Raw genomic sequence first — 24,988 nt, 5'->3', positions numbered from 1 at the left:
TGTGAACGGCTGGATTTGAAATAGCGCTGGCTTTTTCAAAAAATGATGTAATACTTTTAGTCTGACTCATAAAAAAATACCAGATCAGACTCAATTATTTGGGATTCTCACATTTCCAATGGATGTCTACTGGGGACAATGTAATCTAAGCAGAATTAAAGGCATCTTACCACATACGGGGCCCTGTCTTGCGAACTTGCTTTCCTCCACAGCTTTGCAATCTGTTTGACTCTTGTAGACCAGTCTAAAGTGACAATATTCTTTTAAATATTAGACCAACAACATGCTTGCAGCTCAAGAAGGACATCTGATATCATCTTCAATTCTCATACCATCTTCAATTGTAAATGAAGTCATGGTAATGGCTGGATATGCACAAAGATGTGACTGTGACACACACACCTGGGAACTCATCCTTGAGGCTGGGGAAGTTGACATTGGTGTAGAGGACAGGGGCCACAGTGGCTAGTTCCCCCAGAGTCTCCTCCTTCTCCCACTTCAGTGTGCTCCTCTGGGCATTGGACATGGCCTCCGCCTCGCCCCCCTCAGCACCAGGAAGAGGGGTGGGGCCTGGGCCACCGTGGACAGGGCCAGGAGCCCCCTGCCACGAACCCACTGCCTCTCTGGCCATCTGATTAAACTTCCTGTCCCTATAGGAAGGACACAAGAACACGAATTTGAGAAATATACAGGACCAGTCAAAAGTTTGGACACACCAAATCATTCAAGGGTTTTTCTTTATTCTTTACATTGTAGAATAATAGTGAAGACATCACAACTATTAAATAGTACATATGGAATCATGTAAGTAACCAAAACAGTGTTCCACTAAATATATTTGAGATTCTTCAAAGTAGGCACCCTTTGCCTAGAAGATAGCTTTGGCATTCTCTCAACTAGCTTCATGAGGTAGTCACCCGGAATGAATTTCAATTAACAGGTGTACCTTGTTAAAAGTGAATTTGTGGAATATCTTTCTTCTTAATGCGTTTGAGGGGGTATACAGAAGATAGCCCTATTTGGTAAAAGTCCATATTACGGCAACAACAGCTCAAATAAGCAAAGAGAAACGACAGTACATAATAACTAAGACATGAAGGTCAGTCAATGCGGAAACTTTAAAGAATTTTGAAACGCCAAATAAATGCTTCACAGAGTTCAAGTAACAGACACATCTCAACATCAACTGTTCAAAGGAGACTGCATGAATCAGGCCTTCATGGTCGATTGCTGCAAAGAAACCACTACTAAAGGACACCAATAAGAAGACACTACTAAAGGACACCAATAAGAAGAAGAGACTTGCTTGGGCTAAGAAACACGAGCAATGGACATTAGCAATGGAAATCTGTCCTTAGGTCTGATGATTCCATCTGGCGTGTCTTTGTGAGACGCGGTGTGGATGAACGGATAGTCTCTGCATGTGTGGTTCCCAACGTAAAGCATGGAGGAACTGAAACGGTCTGTGATTTATTTAGAATTCAAGGCACACTTAACCAGCATGGCTACCACAGCATTCTGCAGCGATATGCCATCCCATCAGGTTGGTGCTTGTTGGGACTATCATTTGTTTTTCAACAGGACAATGACCCAAAACACACCTCCAGGCTGTGTAAGGGCTATTTGACCAATAAGGAGAGTGATGGAGTGCTGCATCAGATGACCTGGCCTCCACAATCACCCGACCTCAACCCAATTGAGATGGTTTGTGATGAGTTGGACTGCAGAGTGAAGGAATGCCAAGAGTGTGCATACAGTAGCTGTCATCAGGGCAATGGGTGAAGAATATAAAATATATTTTGATTTGTTTAACACTTTTTTGTTTACTACATGGGTCCATATGTGTTATTTCATGGTTTTGATGTCTTCACTATTATTCCACAATGTAAAAAATTGTAGAAATAATGAAAAACCCTTGAATGAGTAGGTGTGTCCACACTTTTGACTGGTACTGTACAAAAAAACATGTAGTTATCATTTTCATTATTTGGTAGACCACAAGCTTCCTCCAGTAACTGAGTCACTAGCAATGCTTGCAATTTGAGGTGTTTGAATCGTGTAGTTATGCTACATACTGTGTACTTACTATGACTGAGATATGTCCCACCTATCTATCTTAAGATGAATGCACTAACTGTAAGTTGCTCTGGATAAGAGCGTCTGCTAAATGACTAAAATGTAAATGTTAGGCAGATACCTTCAAATACTAATCCGGCATGTATGACATAGCATTCATTACAGTTTGTCAGATCATTATGTGAATAGAGAGAGTGCTTTCCAGAGCAAGGAAAGTTTTGCAGTTAGTACCTTGGATTGTCAGTGAAAGGCATGCGGTGTAGGGGGGAGAAGTTATCTGGGATACATGATTCTGCTCCGGGATGGGACGGATTCAGAGGGAATCGTTGGTTAGGTCCCATAAGCCCGTTTATCATTGGCATCCGTGGAAACATGGCATTCCCTGTATGAAAAAACAAATTATTATATCAATGCATTACTTTGGGCAAACCTTTGGGCAAACCATGCTCACGTGACAAGCAACCTCACCTGAGACCTGAATACTTGGATTGGCTCCCAGAGCTAATGCCTAGGCTTTATCTCAGTGGGCTGTTTGGTGGTACACTGAAGACCCAGCTGGTCACATAGGTCTGATAAAATATTCAGATAAGAGCGAAAGACTGCCAGTAACTGCTACAGGATCAATATAGGTATCATACCTGCATGTGGGTGTGTCAGGCTGGCTCCAGGTGGGCCGTGGGGGTGAGGCAGCTGTGGTGGATGGCTGGGGCTCAGGACGGCAGTGAACAGGTCCTCCACGTCCTTCCCCTCCAGCTCTATGGGGGGGCACCAACAAAGACAACACAGTTAAAACGGATAGAGACAGATAATACTAACGTTCGGTTATGTTTAACCCCGGTTCTCTGAAGGAGAGGAACGGACAGAGTGATTACAAAAATAGTGGTTACTAATAACCAACCTGGTATTTTGTAGAGTTTGCTGAGAATCGATTCTAAAACCAGAAGAAAAATAGATTATTTACCTCAGTAAATGGATACTCAGTGATCAGAGCTATACCAAGAAGTGAAGTGTCTATGTGGGTTCTGAAAAACAGATGTCAGCACAAGACCTGGTGTTGACCACCAGGCCCCTTACTGACCGTCAGCCATCTCCAGACCGTCAGCCATCTCCAGCTCTGGACTGAGGATCCCGTCCAGATGTTCATCTGGGAGCGTACGGAGTGGCCTCCGGCCGGACTGAGACAGCGCTGGGGAGCTGTCTGTCAGGGGTCCAATGTCCAGACCAGCTGAGGAAACACACACATATGTACACACACAGACACATACAAAACACACATTGAATAACACACGTGTTAACAAATATACACACTAACAACTATGCAAGGTAGACGGACTTCAAAGATTACTGCAATCAATCTGTGATTCTGTGTTTATTCTCCATATAATGTAGTTTAAAACATGTATCCTTCAGCAATTTTCATTAGAACTTTGTCTAGCTGATAAACTTTGAATCTCATTTGAATAAAATAAGGGGAATATCTGCATTGTGTGGAAATTAAATTAAGATGATAACGGTGCTAGCTTAGCAGGATTACTCATGAAGGCTATCCTTTGAGATGAATCTCTGAATCTCAACACAATCTCTACTATCCTCTCAAAACACATTACAACCATCCATACATCTATCAATCAACATCAGGACGACTGCTGCAAACTGAGCTACCAATACTTTTTATTTAATCAAATAAATACTGAGGGAATCTTAAGTATTTACTGAGAAAGAACAAAGGAAGCATATTGGTCTCAGTGGAGTTGCTAAGCCATTCTCCACCAATCACAGAGCAGGGACGAGAGAGACTGAGACCTTCGGTGTCATCACTATATTGAAGGCCACTCACCAAGGCCTCTCATTCTCTCTAAATCGTTTGCCTCTAAATTGTTCATTTTCTGAGTTTGAATAGAGCCCGTCCTTGACCGATTGTTTCATTGAGAATCTGAATCACTCTCACGTTTCTAAAGTCGGTTTGCCTTGAATGTCACAAACTGAACCAAAAACCAAACAAAGGATGGGGACACCTTTTATATGTGAGAAGGCTATTGTTGACATGAGAGCATGCATGTAAAGATGAGCCCAAAGAAGCACTCTCACACCCCAATGTGCGGACGCATACACTCACACACACACGTCCCAACTTCCTAGACTCGAGCGATGAAGTCAGCCTAATTAAAAAGCTTGCCACAGAAACGGTAAATGAATGTGAATGTACTATTGCTACTAATACCATGGAGCCCTTACCAAAAGGAGGAGGTGAGGTGTCAACCTGGAAATGGAAAAAATCAAGACCTACAGAAACAGAACCCAAATCAAGACACAAGATGAGTGAATAAAACAGAGTGGAGACAGAGCAAGGAAACCAAACTGAAACCAAACAAAAACGCACAAAACACACCTGAAACAACGTCAAATAAAGATCAAACAAAACACAAGATGTCCAAAATAATTATGAAAAGTATGTGACAAGAGAAAGTGACATTTTGAAAAGACAGACAGCAAGACATCCCAGGCTAGCAGTAAACTCCTCCCACGATGACAGCCTCAGAGATCAGTGACATACCAGAGTCACCTGTCTGTTTCCCCAGCATTCCCAGGAGATCTGCATCCGTGTTGAGAACCTCCGACAGATCCACTAGAGGTTCTTCAGAGGGCTCTGTGGATGAGAAGACAGACAGTCAGGAACCACAGCATGGATCAATGGAAAAGAGTGTGTGTGTGTGTGTGAGTGTCTGTGTCTCTATGTGTATCTGTGTAGTACATACGAGGTCCTGGTGGTCTGGTGGGTCTGGACGTGCCCGAGGTCACACTGAGGAGGGGGTACGAGGAGGGGTCCAGGAAGCTGGTGGTGGGTTGCTTCCTGTCCCTCTGGGGCCCGGCTCCGGCCCTTGCTTGGCCCTCCTCCATTAGGCCAGACTCCACCGCCTGTTGCCTGCTCTGCTTGCTCTTATCCAGCAGGTCCTTACCGAAGAACGCCTCCTAGACAACACAGCATGGGTCAATTCTCCATAGACACACCATACTTCAGGATAACTGACAACCTTTCATATCTCCCACCTTTTATCAAGAGGCACAGAAACATGATCCATCCCTTCTGTTTGTATTTCTTATTTTTTTATATGCTATGCAGAACAAAGTTGACAAGGGGACGCATTGAGGCAAACACTTCTGCTGCTTTTGCCAATAGTCGTGTCAGTGGACTCTCTCTCTCTCTACCAGTGTAGATGGATCCACGTAGCTATCTCCCCATCAGCAATGTCTTATCTCCCCAGCGGATGGACACATGACTGCTGCAGCCAAACCACTGTGCTGGGACATTAAAAGCCTAGTTTACCATTTAAATCATTAATCCAATGTGCTCCTCCTTTGTGTTGGGTGTCGGGGCCCTTTAGGTTTTACTTGGTCTCTGGGCCTGGCCCTCCTGCTGTGGAGTACAGACCAGCAGTGACAGATGTCCATGGCTTAATGCACCTCCTCACATCTCATCTGTTTCGGGCCAACACAAGGTGACATAGAGCTCGGGGTTTGAGACGAGAGAGGAAGGGAGGGAGAGAGAGACTGGGGAGAGAGAGAGAGAGAGAGAGAGAGAGAGAGAGAGAGAGAGAGAAAGAGAGAGAGAGAGACTGGGGAGAGAGAGAAAGAGAGAGAGAAAGAGAGAGAGAGACTGGGGAGAGAGAGAGACTGGGGAGAGGGAGAGAAAGAGAGAGAGAGACTGGGGAGAGAGAGAGAGAGAGAGAGAGAGAGAGAGAGAGAGAGAGAGAGAGAGGAACTCACGCCTTCCCCCAACACCTTCCCTCCCCAACCGCCTTCCCTCCCCAACCACCCCCACTCCCCAACAAATGGCACTTACCTTTCCTACTAGCACTGACTTTGCTGATTAATACTTGAGGGAAGGAACATTTGGGGGATGGTAGGGGACGCCATGTGTGACTGACGTGTTCTCCGTTTGCTCCCGTGGTATTCTTAAAGTTTATGTGAATTCTGCAGCAGAACCGTATTTATTTTCAAATATTAATTTGGTGATCCCTTTCCGTAAAAACCAAGACTACTTTGCTTCCGAATGTCAGCATGTCGACCAAACATAAGGCCAAGAGCACGACTTTGAGAAAACCCGGCCTACAAGACCCGTTCTCATCACCGCCCTCTCCTGAGTCTGAGGGCCCGGGGACGCACACTTTACCCGGGGGCGCGGCTTGGCCTGGCGGCGCTGAAATGAACATTCTCGAGGCCATCAAACTACTACGCTCTGAGATAGTTGAAATGAAAACACAGGTGGTTGCTACGATTGAGGCCAGAATACAGGAGGTTTCTGATACTTTAAAAGCAGATTTAACCATCCTGCGTAACGAGACTGTTCCGGCAATTACATTACTCAAAACAACAACTGCGTCACACACTACAACGATTACAGCACTGGAGGCCTCCGCTACTAATGTCTCCGATTTAACTACATCCCTGGAGACTGAAGTTAAACGCCTAGCTGCGGATTTGAAAAAGGTGAGGGAGAGCTGCGTGAGTTTAGAGGGATTCTCTCGCCGTAATAATCTGAGACTTGTATCAGTCCCAGAGTCCGCGGAAATGCATCGCGCCACGGATTTCGTTTCAGGGCTGCTGAAGGATGTTCTTGCCTTAGATGAAAAGCCCCTGATTGATCGAGCCCATCGGTCGCTGCGCCCAAAGCCCCGGGATGGGGAGAGGCCCTGTGACATAATTCTTCGAATGCACTTTTTTCATGAGAAGATGGAGATCCTCCGAAGAGCCCGCAATACCACTCTGAGCTTTCAAGGACAGAGCTTTTCCATTTACCAGGACTACTCCCCCACTGTTTCCAGGCAGCGCGCAGCTTTCGGACAGGCCAAACGAGTACTTCGCGACCATCCAAGTGTGAAGTATGGACTGCGATTCCCGGCCCGTTTATGGATATCTCATGAGGGTAAAGACCACACATTTGAATCTCCGGATGAGGCTATGGCTCACATTCAACGTCACATCAAGAAGTCTTGAATATGCTCACAGTGTGGATTGTAAGTACCCCACTTGTGGTACAATTATGTTTAGATATAACAGGCTAGTCTTGTATAGTTGGTGAAACTATTCAGGCTTATTTGATGTGATCTAATGTTTTGATTATCTAGTGTGCGTGCCTTATCTCGCTCACCTATTTAGTTTGTTTACACATTGTCTCAGCGACTCAAAATAGTTTTGGTTATTTGTTTACTGCATCCGTTTGCATTGACCCAGTAAACAGTAAATGTCTCCCGAGGCTACACGGTTTCTGGGGCCTCACTTTAATTTTAAAAGTTTTGAGCGTCATTTATGCCCAGCAAACGTTCAACGTTGCGCACACGTAGTTTTTTGGTATTGGTTGTAAGCTGTCTCAGCTTCAACTAGACTACTATTATAATTACTATTATTTTTGATTGTCTAACTACGATTTCCTTACTTCAAATTAGATTTTTGGCTGAGAGCCTTTATACATTTTATTTATTTTCTCTCTCAATGCCTGTTATAAGACGGGGAATACAATTATATACATCTACAAGTGGTGCTTTTGTCATTCCGTTTGCACAAGGGATTCGCCTTTTTTTTTTTTTTTTGTTGAAAAAAATACATACAAATCTTTCTTTTTGCTGCTTGATCCACTAACAAAACGCGACTTTAAAGAGCGGGACTGTGGGTTTAGGTTTAAGACCGCACTCTCACAGACATACTGTGCGAAGAGAACATGTTCTATTTAGGCTTGTACCTCATTTGGGGAGGTATTGTCTGGGATGGGGGGAGGGGGTGGGGGGGCAGGTTGAATTGTTCAGTTCTAATGTTGTCATTCTGTTTTTTTAGTTTTTTTTTCTGTTTTTTTTTCTGTACTTTTTCCAAACATTTACCACCGTACATTATTACTCTGAGACAAGTTATTCTGGGGGTTTTGGGCGCTCATTGCTTTTCCATTCTATGCTCTAATGACAGGGTTGAATAACGGGAATGCCCAGAGGGGCCAAAATAATACGATCAAGTACATTTCTTGGAATACCAAAGGGGTTAACAACCCGGTGAAGCGTAAGAGGGTGTTGACACACTTAAAGGGTTTGAATGCAAATATTGCATTTCTACAAGAGACTCACTTGAGGACTGGTGAGCATTTTAGGATGCGTAAGGACTGGGTTGGTCAAGTGTTCCACTCAAACTTTCATAGTAAATCAAGAGGTGCTGCTATTCTGGTTGATAAAGCTACTCCCTTTGTAGCTTCTGAGGTTATTGCTGATCCTAAGGGACGATACGTCATAGTAACTGGTGAACTGTTTTCTACCCCTCTTGTTTTGGCTAGTGTTTATGCTCCCAATTGGGATGACACAAGTTTCATTTCTTCCTTTCTGTCTGCTATTCCCAATTTAGATTCTCATTTGTTGATTTTAGGGGGGGATTTCAACTGTAAAATGTCCCCAGTTCTGGACAAGTCCTCACAAACAAATACAGGCCCATCTAAATGTGCCCTACTTATTCAATCCTTTCTTCAGAAATATGCTATGTTTGAGGCCTGGCGTTTCCTACATCCTACAGATAGACAGTATTCCTTTTATTCTCATGTTCATCAAACATACTCCCGGATTGATTACTTCTTTTTGGACAAAAAACTTCTGCCTAACCTTCGGCAGTGTACTTACGAGAGTATTGTTATCTCTGACCATTCACCATTAGTGCTTGAACTAGAGTTTCCCCAGCGACCTCCTAGGTGTTATCAATGGCGTCTCAACCCCATTTTACTCTCAGATAAGGAGTTTGTCAATTTCATTTCTTTTGAAATTGCCTTATTCCTAGAAACTAATTCAACACCAGGTATGTCCTGCTCTACCATATGGGAGTCTCTCAAAGCATACCTACGTGGCCAAATGATTTCTTATACAGCCAACCAAAACAGAGTTCGCTCCCAGCGACTTCGGGACCTGAGCGAGTCCATAGCCACATTGGATGAGAAGTATGCTACGGATCCTTCCTCTGATCTGCATAAAGAGCGCCAACTACTCCAATCTGAATTTGATGAGCTTTCTACCAGGCAAGCTGAACAGTTACTCTTGCGAGCTCGATACAAAGTCTATGAACAAGGCGACAAGGCCAGTAAACTCCTTGCACATCAGATCCGTAAATCTGAGGCCTCACGGCTAATCCCACAAATAAGGACCCCGTCTGGTGCCACCACAGTTATACATAAAGAGATCAATGATCAATTTAAACAATTTTACTCTGCACTATACACCTCTGAATCCCCTCAAGACCCTTTGCTGATTGACTCCTTCTTTAATGGCTTGAATATGCCTTCAATTGATACAGACTCCCATGACTGTCTAGAAGAAGAATTTACGCTTGAGGAGATTGCAACAGCAGTGTCCGCAATGAAAAGTGGTAAATCACCGGGTCCGGACGGTTTTCCAACCGAATTTTACAGGACGTTTTCTGGTCTGCTTTGCCCATTCTTGTCCCGACTATTTGCAGAGTGCCTCAATACTTCAAAGCTGCCGCCTAGTCTTTATCAGGCTTCAATTTCATTACTACTAAAGAAAAACAAAGACCCCCTGGATTGTGGATCCTATCGCCCAATCTCGCTTTTAAACTGTGATTACAAAATCCTAGCTAAGCTTTTAGCCATCCGTATGGAAGGCTCGCTACACCAAGTAATACACTCTGACCAGACTGGCTTTGTGAGAAATAGGCATTTATTTTTCAATATTAGGCGCCTTATGAATATACTGTACTCCCCAGCGTCGGGGGACCCGGAGGTGGTGGTCTCACTTGATGCCGAAAAAGCGTTGACCGCGTTGAGTGGGATTACCTAACAGCTGCCCTTTATAGATTTGGCTTTGGCCCCAAATTCATTGCGTGGATAAAGATTCTTTATTTTTCCCCCATGGCTTCGGTACGGACTAATAACTTGTCCTCTGACTATTTTCCCTTGCACCGCGGATCCAGACAGGGTTGCCCACTCTCCCCCTTGTTGTTTGCTTTGGCAATCGAGCCTCTCGCCATTGCACTACGCTCTGATGATGCCATTCAAGGCATAATCAGGGCGGGCTGGGAACAGAAAGTCTCGCTATATGCTGACGACCTCCTTTTGTTTATCTCCAATCCCGATACCTCATTGCCACGTGCCCTATCTGTTCTTAAAAAGTTTGGATCAATCTCAGGGTACAAGCTGAATCTAGGCAAGAGTGAGCTTTTTTCGGTAAACAAGGCTGCTTTAAAGTGCTCTTTCACAAGTTCTCAGTTTAGGATTGTCCAGGATCAATTCACTTACTTGGGAGTAAAAGTGACAAGGAAATATTCAAATTTGTTTCAGGAAAACTTTGTTGCTCTAGCAGACAGATTGAAACAATATTTTACTTTTTGGAATTCGCTACCCCTTTCTCTTATCGGAAGGATTAATGTCATTAAAATGAATGTGTTGCCCAAATTTTTATATTTATTTCAATGTTTACCCATTTTTATTCCAAAATCTTTTTTTATTTCACTGGATCAAACATTCATGCATTTTATTTGGGATGGCAAGGTACCACGGATTGGTAGAAAACATCTACAGAAGCCTAGGTCATTGGGGGGTTTAGCTCTACCAAATTTTCAGACATACTACTGGGCTGCAAATTTTAGAGCCGTTCTGTACTGGCTGCAGACTGATCCTACTGGCCCTAGACCACTCTGGGTCCAGATGGAGTCTGAATCGTGTAAACCTGCAGCACTTTCCTCTGTGCTGTGCTCGTCTCTCCCAGTGTCCCTAGGCAAAAGGTGTGCCAACCCAATTGTAAAGCAGTCTCTTAAAATTTGGAATCAGTTCCGTTTAGCCTTTAGCCTCCGAGGCTTTTCTCTATCAGGCCCAATCAATCAGAACATTTTATTTCCTCCATCTTTGAATGATGGGGCTTTTGGCATTTGGCACTCACTAGGCCTTTCCTCGCTAGCCCAATTATTCTTTGATGGTACATTTGCCTCTTTTTCTCAGCTGCAGGAAAAGTTCAATCTCCCCCAATCCCACTTTTTCCGCTATCTCCAGACTAGAAACTTTGTCAGGGCTAACACACCTGGATTTCCCAATACAGCTATAGAGAGCATCTTGGAGCTGAACAAGCTTCCTAGGGGCGCAATTTCAGATGTATATGCAATCATTCATGACTTACAGAACCCTTCTTTGGTGCCTTTAAAGACTCGATGGGAAAAGGATTTGGGGGAGGAACTTGGGGAAGACGTCTGGGAATCTGTACTGCACAGGGTGCACTCGTCCTCTTTTAGCACTAGACACAGCCTCATTCAATTCAAGGTGGTTCACCGTATCCACTGGTCGGGGGCCAAACTTGGAAGAATATTCTCTGATTTTGATCCTACCTGTGTCAGATGTAAGGTGGAACCAGCCACACTGTTGCATATGTTTTGGGGCTGTCATAAACGGTCAGGTTTCTGGGAATTAATATTTAAATGTTTCTCTGATATATATGACACTGTTAGAGCCGTCTCCCCTTACAGCCCTTTTTGGAGTACTGCCCATGGGTACCCCCCTATCAAGAATCCAGTCGGACACTGTTGCTTATACAACTCTTTTAGCTAGACGGCTAATACTACAGAACTGGAAGATGGCAGCTCCCCCATCTTATAAATATTGGGTGAGGGATGTGTTGTGCTCTCTGAAACTAGAAAAAATTCAATTCAATTCACGTGGGAACCCCAAACTGTTTGATGAGGCTTGGGCTCCATTCCGGTCTTACTTTAAACAGTCCATCCTCTGATGGCATTCCAATTAATACTAAAATAAGTCTGTGACTTAAGGGTTGGAGTTTCTCTCTGTGTTTTTTGCTGGGGGGGGGCATTAAGATCTATGTGCTTATTGATTGTGGTCCGCAGATGCCTTGTTCATCTTGCCCAGGCAGAGACTGAAGTGTGAGCTTGTTTTTCCCAGTTATTTTTACATTTTGTTCACGCCTTCATGAATAATCATTTTTTATTTTAAAGCATTGTAAACTTTTTTTTTTGTCCAGTGGATGGTCGGTCTGTGGCCATGACTCTCTGTGAGTGGTTGCATTTCTCCACCCTTATCCCTTGAACAATGGTGAGATGTTTGCCCTGTCCCTGTACTATAGATTGCCCCTTTAACCTCTGTAGCCTTCTGCCCGGTGTGTTTAACTTGTCTAAAGTATGGTATCTTTAAAGCTATTTTTTTTCTTTGTATTTTTCTTTGTATTTTTTATTTTATTTTAATTATTTTTTCTAGTTGAGTATATTATTTATATTGCTTTGTCTTGTCTGTGTGTGTGTATGTTCAAAACTTAATAAACAGAGTTTTAAAAAAAAAATACTTGGGGGAAAATGTTCTTGATACGTTTGTGATATGTTGTCTCACCTAGCTATCTTAAGACGAATGCACTAATTGTAAGTCGCTCGGAATAAGACTGCTAAATAACAAAACATTTATGTAAACGTAATGCATCGATTCCCAACCCAAACCGGGGTCATTTGGAGAGGAAGAGTAGTAGAGGATGTAAAGCTACCCACTCAGGGTAACGCCTGTAGGCATTCTCTAGTACTTTAAGAAAGCACAAAGACGGGGCTGCCGTCTCCAATGGTCCATCTTTAAGTTGTTGCCAGGCAGTATGCTGAGTATTATCTGTATTCTCAGGCCTCCCATTGGGTGAGATAACTACTTTTTATGTAAATGCAACATGACGTTCCAGGCTGTCAGGGTGCTACTGCATCTATTGCCTCGATTTTTAAATACAGAAAATGGTTGACATTTGGATTGGCAGCTTATTCAGACAATTATTTATCTGCATATGGAGGATCCTAAGATGTTTTTTGCAGCAAGACAGCCTCTACTCCAAACACTTTGCCTACCAAATTGCTGTGTTGCCTGATTGTAATGTTATAATTATGAAAGGAAATCATGGCTGCACATATTCCCTCAGATCTAAAAACAACAAGACATCTTCCAAATCACATAAACCCTGAGACAAATGTCGGAGTCATAATGTAGATGTGGGACTGACCTGCAGGTAGGTGGGAAAGGCCTCCTCTAGCTTGGTTTTCTTCTTCCTATAGCGTTTCTTGATCTTCTCTGGGGCCTCCAGCCCAGGGGGAGTCTGTTCCAAAGGGGTGTCAGGCAGCACCTCTCCCCAGCCTGCAGTAGGGGCAGAACATTTGGATCAGAATCTTGTCCTTAAAAATATAGAATCTGTTTATTAGGTTTATGTATTCTACAAGAAAACAAAAATCACGAGCACCAATGATTAAAACAGGAGTCATTTTTCTATTTGTACAACAGAGGTAGAAATAGGATATTCAGGCAAAAGCAGTTGAAGATGCATTGGACTTGGGTAGATGAGTTGTGTGAAAACTGACCCTCCTCCTTCCCTGTGGGGGGTTCAGAAACAGAGCCAGAGGAATCCTTCCTGCTCAGGGATCGTTTGGCCTTGCCTGGGCCCTGACCTGGACGGCTCCGCTGGCGCACCATGAAGCCACCGATGCCTGAGAAAAATATTTTCAATAATGAACCAACACAACTAACAATCACTCCATACTCTCCAACTGTTCAGTGAAAAGCTTATAAACAAATTGGGGGAGATAAGATTGCTGGTTCTTAGCAAGTAAAATATACAAATTGTCATAGGGAACTTTTATTAGAATGCTACTGATCTCGGTTCAATTTGGAAATTGGTGTTGGGAGGAAAACGAACACGTGGGTCTTCTTCTTGGTGGTTTAATAAAGCACGGATCAATGCTTTTCACTAGATAAGGAAACTTTAATCAGGTAAGGAATAAGGAATCTTTAATCAAGACTACAGAAAACACCATTTATAACCCCCGGAATGAGCCCTCATTCTTTCTTTGCTTCCAAGGCCTTGTCTTGTCATCCCTGAGCTTGGCTAGCTGTGCGGCACGTACTGCACCATTTCACGCTCCAGAGGAGCTGTCTCCTCCAATCAGGTGCCCTACCCGGCCGGTACGGCTTCCTCTTCCTCTTCTTGCTGTCGTCGGCCCCCTTGGACTTGTCTTCTGCTGGCTCTCGCTCCGGGCTCGAGTCAGACTTCCCTTCGCAGTCCAGAGAGAGGTCCGTCTCTGCGAGTGAGTGAATGAGTGAGAGGTGATGAGCAGACATACAAGGGGAAGTACCCAGCAGTCTGCAGACTGGACCAACAGACCCCCGCCCCCAAGCAATAGCACCCAGGGTCAATTCAATTTCAACTCCAGTCATCTTCAAGAGATTAACCTAATTGAACTTCTGGAATTTTCCATTTGGGGAATTTACCTCATAATTAAGTGCACCCCCAACTCTACCCCACCACCTATTCGTCTGCTGTCAAGAGTCATGTGAATTTGAGAATGTGAAGGACTACTGCCATTTCAGAGGAAAGGTGCTTCTTAATCCAGGACTAGTGTTCATTTGTGTACAGGAAACTGGTCCATAGTGTTTTCTGACAAGCTTGTTGTATTTAAAGTCAGGCCCCTCTGGTTACATTCTCAAGACAATCAATGACAATGTCTAAACTGCATATGTTTTGTAAAAGGGGCCTTATTTATTGTTTTGTTTTTGCTGTACACTGAGCTGGGGGTAAGATCCATTAAACGATTGTGAAAAAAAATCAATAAAGTCAGGCACCTCTGTGGTCCTCCATGTCCTCGTCCCGGGAGTGTTCTGACAGCAGGTCCAGGGGGGCCTGCAGCACTGCCACACTATTCTGGTTGATGATCTTCAGCTTCAGCTTGGGCTTGGGTTTCCTACGCCGCGACGCAGGGGCCGACAGGCTCTGGAGCTGACACCGGCCCGACTCCGTCAGACACACACCGTCCTGAGTGTACGTCCTCGCCAAGTCTGAAAGGCACAAGCACAAGCACACACACAACTCACACGGTTATGGTAATGTATGATGGCCCTAGATGAACTGGAATGAATGAATGTACTGGATTGTCCAAGTTGATTGAAAGTCGTTTTCAAGATATGTAACCTTTGCATCATATGATGCTGTGTTTGCATCATACAGGGATGATTTCTGTATATTGAAAGTTACAGACCTTGAAAACTTGATTGCTGACAAGCAAAATATGTTGGGTCTATGTCAACCATGCACTAATAAAACAAATACCAAAAGATAGTTTTTGGGTGGAGTTTTCCTTTAAGTTGAAGAGTTAAAAGGCCACTCTGAGATGAAGATATCTCTCAATCGACAAGAAATATCTAGAAGAAATATCTAAAAACACAAAAGGCAGACAGACGTATGTTCTTCTTACCCATTTCTTTAGCCTTTGTGACAACTTGCGTCATAACTGCCGGCTCAATGGAGTCTCTGGCCTTGGACACTAGTGCTGTTGATGCAGTGAAGAGGGACACAAAAGCCAATGATTAATTGGCTGCAGCCTGCAAGGCTCAGATAGTGTAGCAAGGTTTCAGAAGGCTATACTGTAGCTAGTAGTCCTTACACTTGGAGGTCTTGTGGACACGGCACATGGTGCAGTCAAAGCTGCTGTCTGCTGCTTTCTCCACGTCCTCTTCCGAATGGAGACCCTGGCAGGAACCATGGATCCATCTATGGGAGAGGAAGAAGAGGGAGAAGAGGTTGGGGTTACGACAGAGGGACAACGGGGTTGGGGTTAAGGGTACCATAAAGGGGCAGGAGGAGAAGGGGGTTGGGGTTAATGGTACCATAAAGGGGCAGGAGGAGAAGGGGGTTGATATTAAGGGTACCATAAAGGGGCAAGGTAAGAAGGGGGTTGGGGTTAAGGGTACTATAACGTGGCAGGAGGAGAAGGGGGTTAATGGTCCATAAAGAGGCAGGAGGAGAAGGGGGTTGGGGTTAAGGGAACCATAAAGGGGCAGGAGGAGAAGGGGGTTGGGGTTAAGGGAACCATAAAAGGGAAGGAGGAGAAGGGAGTTAAGGGTACCATAAAGGGGCAGGAGGAGAAGGGGGTTAGGGTTAAGGGAACCATAAAGGGGCAGGAGGAGAAGGGGGTTGGAGTTAAGGGTACCATAAAGGGGCAGGAGGAAAAGGGGGTTGGGATTAAGGGTACCATAAAGGGGCAAGGTAAGGAAGGGGGTTGGGGTTAAGGGTACCATAAAGTGGCAGGAGGAGAAGGGGATTAAGGGTACCATAAAGGGGCAGGAGGAGAAGGGGGTTAGGGGTACCATAAAGGGGCAGCAGGAGAAGGGGGTTAAGGGTACCATGAAGGGGTAGGAGGAGAAGGGGGTTAAGGGTACCATAAAGGGGCAGGGGCGGAAGGGGGTTGGGGTTAAGGGAACCATAAAGGGGCAGGAGGAGAAGGGGGTTAAGGGTACCATAAAGGGGCAGGAGAAGGGGGTTAAGGGTACAATAAAGGGGAAGGAGGAGAAGGGGGTTAAGGGTGCCATAAAGGGGCAGGGGAGGAAGGGGGTTGGGGTTAAGGGTACCATAAAGAAGCAGGAGGAGAAGGGGGTTAAGGGTACCATAAAGGGGCAGGGACGGAAGGGGGTTGGGATTAAGGGTACCATAAAGGGGCAAGGTAAGGAAGCGGGTTGGGATTAAGGGTACCATAAAGTGGCAGAAGGAGAAGGGGGTTGGGGTTAAGGGTACCATAAAGGGGCGGGAGGAGAAGGGGGTTAAGGGTACCATGAAGGGGCAGGAGGAGAAGGGGGTTGGGGTTAAGGGTACCATAAAGGGGTGGGAGGAGAAGGGGGTTAAGGGTACCATGAAGGGGAAGGAGGAGAAGGGGGTTGGGGTTAAGGGTACCATAAAGGGGCGGGAGGAGAAGGGGGTTAAGGGTGCCATAAAGGGGCAGGGGAGGAAGGGGGTTGGGGTTAAGGGTACCATAAAGAAGCAGGAGGAGAAGGGGGTTAAGGGTACCATAAAGGGGCAGGGACGGAAGGGGGTTGGGATTAAGGGTACCATAAAGGGGCAAGGTAAGGAAGCGGGTTGGGATTAAGGGTACCATAAAGTGGCGGGAGGAGAAGGGGGTTAAGGGTGCCATAAAGGGGCAGGGGAGGAAGGGGGTTGGGGTTAAGGGTACCATAAAGAAGCAGGAGGAGAAGGGGGTTAAGGGTACCATAAAGGGGCAGGGACGGAAGGGGGTTGGGATTAAGGGTACCATAAAGGGGCAAGGTAAGGAAGCGGGTTGGGATTAAGGGTACCATAATGTGGCAGAAGGAGAAGGGGGTTGGGGTTAAGGGTACCATAAAGGGGCGGGAGGAGAAGGGGGTTAAGGGTACCATGAAGGGGCAGGAGGAGAAGGGGGTTGGGGTTAAGGGTACCATAAAGGGGTGGGAGGAGAAGGGGGTTAAGGGTACCATGAAGGGGAAGGAGGAGAAGGGGGTTGGGGTTAAGGGTACCATAAAGGGGTGGGAGGAGAAGGGGGTTAAAGGGTACCATAAAGGGAGAGGAGGAGAAGGGGGTTAAGGGTACCATGAAGGGGCAGGAGGAGAAGGGGGTTGGGGTTAAGGGTACCATAAAGGGGTGGGAGGAGAAGGGGGTTAAGGGTACCATGAAGGGGAAGGAGGAGAAGGGGGTTGGGGTTAAGGGTACCATAAAGGGGTGGGAGGAGAAGGGGGTTAAAGGGTACCATAAAGGGAGAGGAGGAGAAGGGGGTTAAGGGTACCATAAAGTGGCAGGAGGAGAAGGGGATTAAGGGTACCATAAAGGGGCAGGAGGAGAAGGGGGTTAGGGGTACCATAAAGGGGCAGCAGGAGAAGGGGGTTAAGGGTACCATGAAGGGGTAGGAGGAGAAGGGGGTTAAGGGTACCATAAAGGGGCAGGGGCGGAAGGGGGTTGGGGTTAAGGGAACCATAAAGGGGCAGGAGGAGAAGGGGGTTAAGGGTACCATAAAGGGGCAGGAGAAGGGGGTTAAGGGTACAATAAAGGGGAAGGAGGAGAAGGGGGTTAAGGGTGCCATAAAGGGGCAGGGGAGGAAGGGGGTTGGGGTTAAGGGTACCATAAAGAAGCAGGAGGAGAAGGGGGTTAAGGGTACCATAAAGGGGCAGGGCGGGAAGGGGGTTGGGATTAAGGGTACCATAAAGGGGCAAGGTAAGGAAGCGGGTTGGGATTAAGGGTACCATAAAGTGGCAGAAGGAGAAGGGGGTTGGGGTTAAGGGTACCATAAAGGGGCGGGAGGAGAAGGGGGTTAAGGGTACCATGAAGGGGCAGGAGGAGAAGGGGGTTGGGGTTAAGGGTACCATAAAGGGGAGGGAGGAGAAGGGGGTTAAGGGTACCATGAAGGGGAAGGAGGAGAAGGGGGTTGGGGTTAAGGGTACCATAAAGGGGCGGGAGGAGAAGGGGGTTAAGGGTGCCATAAAGGGGCAGGGGAGGAAGGGGGTTGGGGTTAAGGGTACCATAAAGAAGCAGGAGGAGAAGGGGGTTAAGGGTACCATAAAGGGGCAGGGACGGAAGGGGGTTGGGATTAAGGGTACCATAAAGGGGCAAGGTAAGGAAGCGGGTTGGGATTAAGGGTACCATAAAGTGGCGGGAGGAGAAGGGGGTTAAGGGTGCCATAAAGGGGCAGGGGAGGAAGGGGGTTGGGGTTAAGGGTACCATAAAGAAGCAGGAGGAGAAGGGGGTTAAGGGTACCATAAAGGGGCAGGGACGGAAGGGGGTTGGGATTAAGGGTACCATAAAGGGGCAAGGTAAGGAAGCGGGTTGGGATTAAGGGTACCATAAAGTGGCAGAAGGAGAAGGGGGTTGGGGTTAAGGGTACCATAAAGGGGCGGGAGGAGAAGGGGGTTAAGGGTACCATGAAGGGGCAGGAGGAGAAGGGGGTTGGGGTTAAGGGTACCATAAAGGGGTGGGAGGAGAAGGGGGTTAAGGGTACCATAAGGGGAAGGAGGAGAAGGGGGTTGGGGTTAAGGGTACCATAAAGGGGTGGGAGGAGAAGGGGGTTAAGGGTACCATAAAGGGAGAGGAGGAGAAGGGGGTTAAGGGTACCATAAAGGGGCAGGAGGAGAAGGGGGTTAAGGTTACCATAAAGGGGCAGAGGAGGAAGGGGGTTGGGGTTAAGGGAACCATAAAGGGGCAGGAGGAGAAGGGGGTTAAGGGTACCATAAAGGGGCAGGGGAGGAAGGGGGTTGGGGTTAAGGGTACCATAAAGGGGCAGGAGGAGAAGGGGGTTAAGGGTACCATAAAGGGGGTTAAGGGTACCATGAAGGGGCAGGAGGAGAAGGGGGTTAAGGGTACCATAAAGGGGCAGGGGAGGAAGGGGGTTCGGGTTAAGGGTACCATAAAAAAGCAGGAGAAGGGGGTTAAGGGTACCATAAAGGGGCAGGGATGGAAGGGGGTTGGGGTTAAGGGTACCATAAAGAAGCAGGAGGAGAAGGGGGTTAAGGGTACCATAAAGGGGCAGGGACGGAAGGGGGTTGGGATTAAGGGTACCATAAAGGGGCAAGGTAAGGGAGGGGGTTGGGACTAAGGGTACCATAAAGTGGCAGAAGGAGAAGGGGGTTGGGGTTAAGGGTACCATAAAGGGGCGGGAGGAGAAGGGGGTTAAGGGTACCATGAAGGGGCAGGAGGAGAAGGGGGTTGGGGTTAAGGGTACCATAAAGGGGAGGGAGGAGAAGGGGGTTAAGGGGAAGGGGCAGGAGGAGAAGGGGGTTGGGGTTAAGGGTACCATAAAGAGGCGGGAGGAGAAGGGGGTTAAGGGGCAGGAGGAGAAGGGGGTTAAGGGTACCATAAAGGGGCAGGGGAGGAAGGGGGTTGGGGTTAAGGGAACCATAACAGGGCAGGAGGAGAAGGGGGTTAAGGGTACCATAAAGGGGCAGGGGAGGAAGGGGGTTGGGGTTAAGGGTACCATAAAGGGGCAGGAGGAGAAGGGGGTTAAGGGTACCATAAAGGGGGTTAAGGGTACCACGAAGGGGCAGGAGGAGAAGGGGGTTAAGGGTACCATAAAGGGGCAGGGGAGGAAGGGGGTTGGGGTTAAGGGTACCATAAAGAGGCGGGAGGAGAAGGGGGTTAAGGGTACCATAAAGGGACAGGAGGAGAAGGGGGTTAAGGGTACCATAAAGGGGCAGGGGAGGAAGGGGGTTGGGGTTAAGGGAACCATAAAGGGGCAGGGGAGGAAGGGGGTTGGGGTTAAGGGTACCATAAAGGGGCAGGAGGAGAAGGGGGTTAAGGGTACCATAAAGGGGCAAGGGAGGAAGGGGGTTGGGGGGTTAAAGGGGCAGGAGGAGAAGGGGGTTAAGGGTACCATGAAGGGGCAGGAGGAGAAGCGGGTTGGGGTTAAGGGCATAAAGAGGCGGGAGGAGAAGGGGGTTAAGGGTACCATAAAGGGACAGGAGGAGAAGGGGGTTAAGGGTACCATAAAGGGGCAGGGGAGGAAGGGGGTTGGGGTTAAGGGAACCATAACAGGGCAGGAGGAGAAGGGGGTTAAGGGTACCATAAAGGGGCAGGGGAGGAAGGGGGTTGGGGTTAAGGGTACCATAAAGGGGCAGGAGGAGAAGGGGGTTAAGGGTACCATAAAGGGGGTTAAGGGTACCACGAAGGGGCAGGAGGAGAAGGGGGTTAAGGGTACCATAAAGGGGCAGGGGAGGAAGGGGGTTGGGGTTAAGGGTACCATAAAGGGGCAGGAGAAGAAGGGGGTTAAGGGTACCATAAAAGGGCAGGGGAGGAAGGGGGTTGGGGTTAAGGGTACCATAAAGGGGCAGGGCTAGAAGGGGGTTGGGTTTAAGGGTACCATAAAGGGGCAGGGGAGGAAGGGGGTTGGGGTTAAGGGTACCATAAAGGGGCAGGAGGAGAAGGGGGTTAAGGGTACCATAAAGGGGCAAGGGAGGAAGGGGGTTGGGGTTAAGGGTACCATAAAGGGGCAGGGGAGGAAGGGGGTTGGGGTTAAGGGTACCATAAAGGGGCTGTAAGTCTCTGATGTGACAGACTGCACTTCACATGAAATGGTGGTTAACATGTAAATAATCTTATAATAATATAATAATAAAGACATTTGGCTGGTTGGGGAGGAGCAGGGGGCCCACCTGTCGCATTGGCGGCACTGCACCACAATCTCGCCCTCGCTGTAGTCCTGGAGACAGAAGGGACACGTTGCCAGGCTGGCACAGGGGGCGCACTGGGTGTAATTATTCTGCCACTCACACCTCCGGCCTGGCGAGGTGGCACCACACTGGGTGCAGGACACACACCTGCAGGAGGGCACAGGAGAGGGAGTGAGGACAGGTGTCAATGAAGAGGTGAGTAGTACATTCAGGTGGTTGTACACTAAGTACAGGGCATTGAGAAATAACAACTCAATCATTCATGGAGGAAAAAGGTTTTTCTGTGTGAGGGGACGGCAAATAATAAAGTTGTGTTACTGGTACTTTGACTTTTCACTAACATATTGATGTTATACTATATAGAGAATAGGGGACCATTTGGGACACAGCCATGTTATAATAATAGGAAGAGGTTGAGGGGGTGCACAGATGAGGCAGCAGGCAGCTACACACCATTTGCACTTCCAGCTGTCCTTGGGAACGTTCTGCAGCGGAGGGTCCAGGCAGTAGGTGTGGTAGCTGATGTCACAGTCGTCACACAGCAGCAGACGGCCCGGGTCGGTGGCCTGGCCGCACGCTTCACACACCGTACACTCCAGACAGCGCCAGCCTTTATTCAACACCACTCTGGTGATCTGGGATGAGGAAAGGACAGGATCAGATGGGTTGTGTGAGGATATTGGCAAAAGTCCACATTGCGTGCGCTTGTCTCAGTAAAACAGTCCTACAGTAATGGACATTGATATATCACTGTCCAGCTGAGCTACACCAAAGAGTTTTGTTTGCAGTAATTGGCAGCATTAAGATAGAAGGATAGAAGCAACTTGAGCCGAGCGTCATCTGATTACAGAGGTAACATGGTCCGTTTAATCCAGTTGACACTCACACACACTGAATCAGTCATATCCAGGTTAAAATCTTGGCTACACAATTCAAAGGATTTGAAATCAGTAGACAATTAACCCTGAGCCCAATCATAACTGGACTTCCCATGTTTCCTGTTCTTATGTAGTATCAATCTTCATGAAGACCTCAGAGTGGCTCTGCCACTGTAAGGCTTACCTTGATGCCAACACAGAATGGGTGGTAGCACTGCCCACACTGGGCACAGGCCAGGAGACGACCCTCAGCACCCAGACCAAAACTCCCACACACCACACACATGTCCTGAGAGGGAAACAAATGGAGTTTACATACAGTAATAGAGATTCAAAGTCCCACTGTACTAGGTAAGAGGGAATAATTGAATAATTGTTAAAGGTACAGTGAATGTATAAATTGTGTACGAATACACATGCCCACCTGTTTCAATGTAAAACTGTCGTTGCTGGAGAATATGACCACAGTGTTGTGCATGGCATTCTCCTCTTCTTCCTTTACCTGGTATGGTGATTCCATGGAGGTCACCTGCATGTTATGAAGCATGATGCACACATTCACAGTCAGTATGGATTGAGGAGGATTGTGTCCCTGTATGAGAAAAATTATCCTCTGATTTCTTACCAATAATACAGGGGTATAGCCTACATCTCCATAGGGCTTAATTATAGGGCATGTCCTAACATGTGATTGTCTCACAGCACGTGAAGATGACAGCATCACAAGACAATGCCAAGATATCGCTATTGATTAGCATTAGACTGCGACACTAATGCTGTGTCAATACCCTTTGCTATTGAGTAACATGCCCACTGGGAGGATTGTGTTTTTATGTTGCAGTCTTTACAGCTAGAACATAATCTGGTCTGTTTACAATACACACCAGGGAACCTAGGACACTAATGGATAAGGGGTAAATAAAACAGTGATTTGCCTACCAATTCATTGTAATGGATTAGTGTCAACTAAAGTGATCAGGTTGGTTGGTGTTGGTGACATAGCCTACCCCTGGGTTGACTGTGGGACTGGCGCCGTTCTTCCCCCTGGCTCGGCCCCGCCCTCCTCTGCCCGACAGCCCCGCCCCTCTGGGTCGCCTCCTCCCAGGGAAGCCTGACCCTCGACCCTGCAGACAGAGAGAAACACACACACACACCTTAGTGCTCCTTCTAAACTAACACACACACAAAGAGAAAACACACACACATACTCACGCACAGCACACGGAGAGAAACGCACACAATTGCACAGGTCGCGCTCGGTCTCACACAGAAACACGCGCGTGCGTCCTGGCTTGCTAGACCTGAGCGATGAAGTCAGCTTAATTAAAAAGTCTGCCGTAGAGAACCTTTCCTGCAGCCCACTGTGGAGCTGTGAGGCTGCTGGCATCTAGTGAGATAAGACTGTAAAACAGGAAGAACAGCTCGGTCTACTTCCACAGAGGTAATGACATTTCCCCTCCAGTGTTGTTTGCTTGGATGGTAGGTAGTAGAACGTTGCTAGTGCAAGCAAAGCCTACGCACAGATAAGAAATGGTTTGTTTTGCAAAAGTCCAAACCTAAAAAAATATTAGAATCGCACTTCATTCAAGCTAAAAACCATAAATTGATGCTGGGGGAAAAGCAGTCATTTCAGATTCAGGAGAGAAGAAAATGTATTCAACTAGGACTACTCTACATTCTATAACTGTTCAGAGCATAGTCTGTCCAGTGGTGACAACACAAAACCCATTTCATCAAATAAGCCCTGTTGACGTTCTGATCTTTCTTAGGCCTCTTTCTCTGCTGCAACATTCTGCGAGGCAGCCTTTCGAACACAAAAGAGTCCAGGCTCTCTGTCCAGGCTGTCGACAGAGGGCCTCTAATGTTATTCTGGCCATTTGAGCTCCATTATGCTGTCAACACATTTCCGGTGCTGGTGGCTGGTTGGGCCTAATCACGACTGTCAAACTGGGGTCTACTTTCCATGAATCTCCCCCACCACCCAAACCTCTCCCCCGATCCCCCATTTAGCTCCAGACCAGTCCCTCCCAGCCCCCCAGCCATCTGACGTCCTGATTGACACACAGTATGGTGCCATTTAACCTGCCCTGGACCCCTGCTAAGACCCAGCAATTACCACCTCACTTAGAGCTAGAGCTTGTGACGCTAATGTCACCATGGCGACATATTACAGTATCCACTTAGGCAGGCCCACACAGCCCACTTAATAAAATCCCCATCTCCACCCTGTCCCAAACTTACCCACAAATGTATGAATCAAACAAAACAACAAACAAACTAAGAAACAAACACAGATGAATCCTTCTGCCTTGGGCTGCAAACGTAGGCCAAGCTATAGCACCATGCTTTGGGTTAACGTTACATGTACAAAGCCTAGAAAGGGATTGTCTCTGGCGGATAAAAGTGAGGTATTCTGCCATTAAGGGGGAGTTGAATTAAGCTACTATAGGCTCACATCCACCATTCCCCAATTAGCCTTTCGCATTGATAGGTGAATGATGGATGATTAATGACGAAAGTTCATCATTAAGATAGTGACATCAATCATCACTCTGCCAGTGCACTTCACAAAGCCTAAGTGATAAACAGGGCGCTGCCGTGGCATGGCCCTGTGGTGGTTCTGGTGGTCTCCAGAGAGAGAGAGCCATGGTTCTTTACCACTCGGATGCTCCACCCGGGGCTACCGCAGCCGGAGGAGAGCTGCCTGGTATTTGAGATGTCCCACCCCTCTGGCTGGTCTGGGGACCAGGAGGGAGAGCTCACACTGCTATGGGGGCTCCCATGCCATGCGCCCTAAGGTAAAGGTAGGGGGGGGGGGGGGGGGGGTCGGGTTGGGGGGGAGAGAGTGGGAGAGGGAAGGAAGGAAGGAGGAGGGCGACAAAATGCAGCAACTTAAAAACCAAGCCAGCGATGGTGTAAACATAAGAGACAGTGATGTTAAAGATGCAGTGAGTTTAAAAAAAGGCTAGTGGCTGAAGAAGCTTGCTGGGACAATTCAACACACCCCAAGTAAAAGCAGAGTTAATGATTCTGTTCTGATTTGGGGTGTAAAGCCAGGATGATATGATGCACATGATGCTTTATA

The 24,988-nt window shown here is 47.1% G+C and overlaps 1 protein-coding gene across 3 annotated transcripts in view; it reads right to left on the bottom strand.

Moving 5' to 3' along the window:
- LOC139387435 (histone-lysine N-methyltransferase 2C-like) overlaps window positions 1-24,988 on the bottom strand; it is a 151,819-nt gene that overhangs the window by 33,084 nt on the left and 93,747 nt on the right. For all 3 annotated transcript variants that reach the window (XM_071133608.1, XM_071133609.1, XM_071133610.1), the window contains exons 14-33: window positions 22,911-23,027; window positions 22,328-22,432; window positions 22,088-22,192; window positions 21,479-21,660; window positions 21,008-21,172; window positions 15,511-15,617; window positions 15,322-15,396; window positions 14,693-14,905; window positions 14,029-14,151; window positions 13,435-13,560; window positions 13,083-13,213; window positions 4,833-5,046; window positions 4,631-4,723; window positions 4,312-4,359; window positions 3,155-3,301; window positions 2,975-3,007; window positions 2,715-2,831; window positions 2,308-2,458; window positions 403-650; window positions 171-244 (exon numbers count right to left, since the gene is read on the bottom strand). In XM_071133608.1, coding sequence (XP_070989709.1) covers window positions 171-244; window positions 403-650; window positions 2,308-2,458; window positions 2,715-2,831; window positions 2,975-3,007; window positions 3,155-3,301; window positions 4,312-4,359; window positions 4,631-4,723; window positions 4,833-5,046; window positions 13,083-13,213; window positions 13,435-13,560; window positions 14,029-14,151; window positions 14,693-14,905; window positions 15,322-15,396; window positions 15,511-15,617; window positions 21,008-21,172; window positions 21,479-21,660; window positions 22,088-22,192; window positions 22,328-22,432; window positions 22,911-23,027 — 2,574 coding nt within the window. The remainder of the gene's footprint in view (window positions 1-170; window positions 245-402; window positions 651-2,307; window positions 2,459-2,714; window positions 2,832-2,974; window positions 3,008-3,154; window positions 3,302-4,311; window positions 4,360-4,630; window positions 4,724-4,832; window positions 5,047-13,082; window positions 13,214-13,434; window positions 13,561-14,028; window positions 14,152-14,692; window positions 14,906-15,321; window positions 15,397-15,510; window positions 15,618-21,007; window positions 21,173-21,478; window positions 21,661-22,087; window positions 22,193-22,327; window positions 22,433-22,910; window positions 23,028-24,988) is intronic.

Source organism: Oncorhynchus clarkii, chromosome 28 (genome assembly GCF_045791955.1).
Source record: "Oncorhynchus clarkii lewisi isolate Uvic-CL-2024 chromosome 28, UVic_Ocla_1.0, whole genome shotgun sequence".
NCBI classification, from domain to species: domain Eukaryota; kingdom Metazoa; phylum Chordata; class Actinopteri; order Salmoniformes; family Salmonidae; genus Oncorhynchus; species Oncorhynchus clarkii.
Note: the sequence above shows the minus strand (reverse complement) of the source record. Positions and strands in the feature narration are given on the sequence as shown.